The 6,000-nt window shown below is 31.7% G+C and overlaps 1 protein-coding gene across 1 annotated transcript in view; it reads left to right on the top strand.

Moving 5' to 3' along the window:
* Positions 1-3,891: 3,891 nt before the first annotated feature.
* The window catches only part of LOC126740964 (parafibromin), a 39,369-nt gene continuing 37,260 nt past the window's right edge, over positions 3,892-6,000 (top strand). The window contains exons 1-2 of the mRNA XM_050447172.1: positions 3,892-4,057; positions 4,281-4,506. Of these exons, the coding sequence (XP_050303129.1) occupies positions 3,927-4,057; positions 4,281-4,506 (357 nt within the window). The 5' untranslated portion in view covers positions 3,892-3,926. The remainder of the gene's footprint in view (positions 4,058-4,280; positions 4,507-6,000) is intronic.

The raw sequence follows: 6,000 nt of genomic DNA, 5'->3' as shown, positions 1-6,000 counted from the left end.
GTCAGCAAATTATTTGATAGCTATGACTTTTCTCAGGTAATTGATGAACCAACTCGTCTGATACAACAGCCACTTTACTAGACCCAATTTTTATTAATGATAAAAATATAGTAACTCAGAGTGGGACATTAGATTCAAATGGGATAAGTGATCACCTATTGACATTTTGCTATATAAACATAACATGTGTTATAAAAACTGAAAAATTTTTGACTATAAGGGGTTTTAAGCATTTCGATGAACCTGAATTTTTACTTGATCTTCAGTCTGAAGTATGGTGGGATGAATTGTTCTACCTTCATGATATAGATAGTAAAGTTGAGTATTTGACTCATAATATAAAGTATTTATTTGATAAGCATGCTCCCGTAAGGTCCATTAGAGTGACTAAGCCTTATGCACCATGGTTGACTTATGCAATAAGAGGTTTAATGAGGGAAAGGGACAAGGCAAGGCTCAAATGTAAATGAAACAACTCTACAGAAAATTTTGGACATTATAAAATGCTTCGAAATCTTACTAAGAATTCTTTATGTAAGGAAAAGTTGGCTTATTTGCAATATTTGGAGACCAAAAAGGCTCAACGAAAAGTTTGGCAAACTTTAAGAGACCTCAATGTTTATGTTCCTACAAATACAGTTAGTCAGATTCCTCCTGAATTGGTAAATGTGGAAGAGATAAATACATATTTCTGCAGCGTTTTTAAAAAATCAAACAACTGTGATAATAAAGTAGCATATTATAATAATAATAAAATAAGGGAAGTCATACAATTTACTTTTAAATTAGTCGATCCCTCTGATGTGCTTAAATATGTGCAGAGTATTAGGTCAAATGCTGCAGATATTGATGGCATAACACTTCAGATGGTGAAACTGTGTTTGCATGTGATAATATTACATATAACTCATATTGTCAATAGTTGTCTTGAATATGGTCATTTCCCAAATTGCTGGAAAGAATCTCTTGTTACCCCACTACCTAAAAAACATGATCCTGTCAGTTTTACAGATTTGAGGCCTGTTAGTCTGCTTCCTGTAATATCAAAAGTTCTGGAAAGAGTGGTTCATGTTCGGATCACTGATTACTTTAATACAAATGGCTTTTTTCCTGTGCATCAATCGGGCTTTAGAGCTAGTCATAGTACAACAGCTGCACTTCTAAATATTACTGACGACATTGTAAAAATTCAAGATAGGCAAATGGCTGCTATATTGATTTTGAAAGACTACTCTAAAGCCTTTGATGTTATTGATCATGAGTTGATGTGTGCCAAGCTATCATATTATGGTTTTGGGAAGGTTGAAATACTGTTCTTTAGGTCATATTTAACAGGTCGAAGGCAGGTAGTTAGGATAGGTGGTGAGACATCGCAGAGTAGAAACATTATTTCGGGAGTGCCACAAGGCTCCATACTTGGCCCTTTGTTGTATGTTATTGTTTCTGTCCTGATTTCTTGTTGTCTGTCCTGATAATGCTGCTGAGATTTTAAATTCAGATTTAACTAATATTTTGCGATACTCAACGGAACATAATCTGACAATTAATCCTGCAAAAACTACAATGTTACTGTTTTGTTCTGAAAAGAAAAGGGGCATACTCATGAATCGACTTAATATTCAGATTGAAAATACTCGGTTGACTTTTGCTAACTGCGGTAAAAATTTGGGTTTGTGTTTAGATATATAGCTTAATTTTGAACAACATTTAAATTCTTTACTAAAAAGAAGTTAAGTTATGTGAGAATGAAGCTTTTATATGCTAGCAGACACCTTTTAAATTTTAAAACCAGAAAAAAAATTATGTGAGTCACTTATTATGTCTATTTATTCGTATTGTTTCATAGTATATTATCCATTCTTACATGTTGTAAATAAAAAACGGATACAATACGTTCAGAACACATGCTGTAGATTTGTTTATAAATTAAGAAAATTTGATCATGTCTCAGAAAATATAAAAGAGTTGGGTTGGCTCAAGTGTGATAACTGGTATAATTCTAACTTTTCTAGAAAATTAAATATGTGTCAACCACCAGTATATTTGTTTAAAAAACTAATTTATAGGGAGGCTGTGCATAATCGCTTTTTGCGAGATAAAAATTATGTAACAATGCCATAACATAGAACTTCTTTTTTTAAAAAGAGCTTCAGTTATAATTGTGTTAACTTATATAATAACTTACCTCTTCAATTTAAGGTATGCAATACTGGTTATTTAAGGTCTAAGTACAAGAGGTATTTATTAGATGTGCAGTAGATTTTTAGAAATTTTTTAGTGACAGATATATTGTATGTATATATGTACTGCATTGTTGTATTGTTATGGTTGGTTAAAACTGTTTTATCCTCAGTGTTATCTCTTAAAAGCATTCTATTGGACTTTCTCTGTTAACATTTAAAGATGGTGAACTTAATATCCGGAGAATTGGTTGAGTGGAAGAATGGCCAGGAGGCTAAACTTCGCCAGTTGCGCTATTCTTGTGCATATGATGTGAGTGTACATTTTTATATATTTTTGCATTGTATGTGCAAAGAAATACTTGAATAAAGGCGTTATTTATTTATTTATTTATTTAAATTCCTATTCTGCCACCCCCATTCCTTCCCTATTACAATCGCCTAACCTGCCGAACTCTGTAGAAAGTGCTGTCCAAAACAAAACTAACCCAGAACAGTCATCCCAGGATATATTGTCACAAGCCTTGTCTACTATTGATTACCAGTAAATAAATATTCATTATATTCACAGATTATATTTAAAGTATGTGCCTTATTATTTTAATGTAAAATAACCATATTATAGCTATAATATTATATTTTTTATTATATTATATTTTAACTACTACTTACCTTTAAATATACTTTAAGAACTTTGTAAATAGCGTCCAATACTTCTGGTAAATACTGAGTGATAGAACATTTTGGTACACGATATAATGCTTCTAGTGTTGCAAAGCAATCGCCTGCTGCAAGATATCTAAGTACAATGTGCAGTTTTAGCCTGGGGCAAAGACTTTCTCTCATATTTGTATTTTCTTTTTGAATTAGTGGCGCCACTTTTTCAAGTAGCTGTTCAAATTGAGCTGCAGACATTCTTAAATGATTTTTAAACATTGGTTGATCTTTGGCAATCCATTCTTGTAACAAACAAGTTGACGCACCTATTATATTTCGTCGATTTATCCATGGCCGTATCCACCATCTTCTTATTTTTCTACGTTTTATTTTTCTTAAATAACTTAAGAGACATTCACTGATTATCACAATGCCTGTACGTACAACTTCATTTGGCGCCATTTTTTAGTGAACTGAATAATTCAATTTGGTCGATTCCTGTAAACATTGTTGTCAAAATCACTTTGGTTGATTCATCCGAAATGATCACCCAAATTGAACCGTCTAAACGCGCCTTTAGACAAAGACCTATCGGTGACGTGAAGGAAACAGTATTTGAACAATATCTTCTTTTATTTTAAAAGGATGTTTAACCTACATTGTAGGAAGTAAGTATTACAGCAACAAATTGGCTTATAGTACTTAGCAACGGTATTTCTTGAAGTAATTTTATACCCTTAAGGGTCAAACGATTGCAAAATATATCCACTTAATTGCTCATCACTTCTGCCACCTCTCTAAATTAAATTAAATGAATTTTTCCTAGACAAGAACTAATGTGAAAGAAACACTTTTTGAGCAATATCTTCTTATATTTATTTCAACAGGATGTTTAGGCTATCTTCCACAAAATTGGCTTTTGATATCTAGCGATTCTAAATTATATTGTTGCTGCATATTTACCTTGCAGATGTATATAACAACACCGGTTGCTATCATCTTTCAACCCCTACCCTTTTGTTTCATCCATCATCTGTTTGGCAGGTGTCAAGGTGCGAACTTCACTCTGGTGTTAATAGTGATGTAAACATGGCGGACCCGTTGAGTTTACTTCGTCAATATAACGTAAACAAAAAGGAAATTATCGAAAGGGATGGACAAATTATATTCGGAGAGTTTTCCTGGCCGAAAAATGTTAAAACGAACTACCTTATGTGGGGGTAAGTAGTGGGTAATTAACGCAAAAAACTAGATTTACGCTCGAGCTTATGGCGTTTTGAAAGTGCCCAGATTTTGAAACAAATTTAGCATTTTTAGCATTCTACTCAGCAAAATACGCTGTTCTAAACTAAAATTATAATTCCAGCCAAAACCCAACAAACATTCCTATATTCCTGTTATCACCCTTAACCTAATGCTTATTTAATATCTCTACAATTTTAGGTCTGGTAAAGATGGGACAGCTAAAGAATATTATACATTGGAATGTTTACTATTTATATTAAAAAATGTCTCCCTTACCCATCCTGTGTATGTAAGACAAGCAGCTGCTGAAAATATCCCAGTGGTGCGACGTCCTGACAGAAAAGAGTTATTAGCATATCTCAATGGAGAAACTGCAAGTTGTCCAGCTATTGATAAAAGTGCCCCATTAGAGCTTCCCACACAGGTAATTTTTTTTTTACGAATGATATAGTTGGGACTATGAAATATGTTTCATAGGTTTTAAAACTAATATTATACTTTACGAAAATGATCTTTAACAAGAAATAATTATTCTCAGCATATTCCCTTTTGTTAAACAACAGCTGCTAAATAAACTAATTAATAGAATCTCTGCAACTGTTAATAGTTTAAGAGATTATTTTCATCACTTTTGCAATAAGCTGGAAAAATCAAGAAATGCACAATCATCAAATTAGGTTAGCTTTATTGCATGTTATTACTCATCAAATGTTTTATATTAACATTGATCTAATACATAGATAAATATTGTCCAAGTCTGAATTACTGTTTGCCATCATAAAATCTCCAGTGTGAGATGATGCCCCCAAATTAGGTTGCCATTACCACTTTTCAAAGGACAAGGATGGTAGTTACTGAGTTGCTGAATGTAATTATCTTCTTATGCAAATTCTTCTAGAATAGCCTTGAATATAATTATTATTTTGATTCCCTCTTTAACATCTAGGATAGTGTGGAGTTAAGATTTATTCCAGGTGTAATTCTCAAGATAACTTATTTATTTCATAAATATTCTTAGTGTACAAATTAATTTAAGGGACATTTTGAATTGGCAATTTAAACTCAATAATAAATTATCAATTTTTTCTGAAAGCAACTGATTTAAATTAAATAGTGATCAATTAAATTTCAAGTCATTGGTCTCAAATATATTATAATATAAGGTATAGTAACTAGTCTATATCCTATTTTATCCATTTTAGCTTTTAATTTCTACCTTTACTATCATTTAGAGTTATTTTTGGCTTTTTCCTTTTTTATTAGTAAATACAGAAATAAATCCTTTGACCTTATATTACAATAAATTTGAGATCTCATTTGGAGTTTTTACTATTAAAAATTTAAAGCTTCAAGTCTTGGAACTAGATTGTGATGCTAGGAGTATTATATTTAAATGTACAATGCTTTAATTTATTTATTTATTTATCCATAGAATCCATGTACTTTGTAGTTATAGAAAATATACAGGGTGTCCGGAAGCTAGATGCAATCCTTTAAGGGGGTGATAGCTGACTTAATTTCAAACATTTTAAGCTAAATATGTGTAGGTCGAAATTTGTTTATAAATTTTTTATGGCAATTTTTGCATTTTTCTTAAGAAATACCAAAATTTCACACTTAAACGGTAATAGAGCGCAAGATACAATTAGTATCGGAGTTTCAAAGTTTATTTTGTTTTATCTAATGTGTATTAATAAAAATACGATCAATTTCCAAGCTTCTGTGTAAACTTATAGAAAAAATAGAGACATTGAAACGCCCTTTATTTTTAGATATCACTCATGTAGATGCCCCGCCAATTCTCAGAATTATGGCCTCTTTTGTGCGGCAGGTCATGTAAACAAAAATTATTAGACTGAGACCTCTCATAAGCCTACTAAGCATTAGAGCCCCAATTGTGGGGTTATTTTAGGTTTTA

This window comes from Anthonomus grandis, chromosome 10 (assembly GCF_022605725.1).
Source record: "Anthonomus grandis grandis chromosome 10, icAntGran1.3, whole genome shotgun sequence".
Taxonomy (NCBI): Eukaryota; Metazoa; Arthropoda; class Insecta; order Coleoptera; family Curculionidae; genus Anthonomus; species Anthonomus grandis.
Note: the sequence above shows the minus strand (reverse complement) of the source record. Positions and strands in the feature narration are given on the sequence as shown.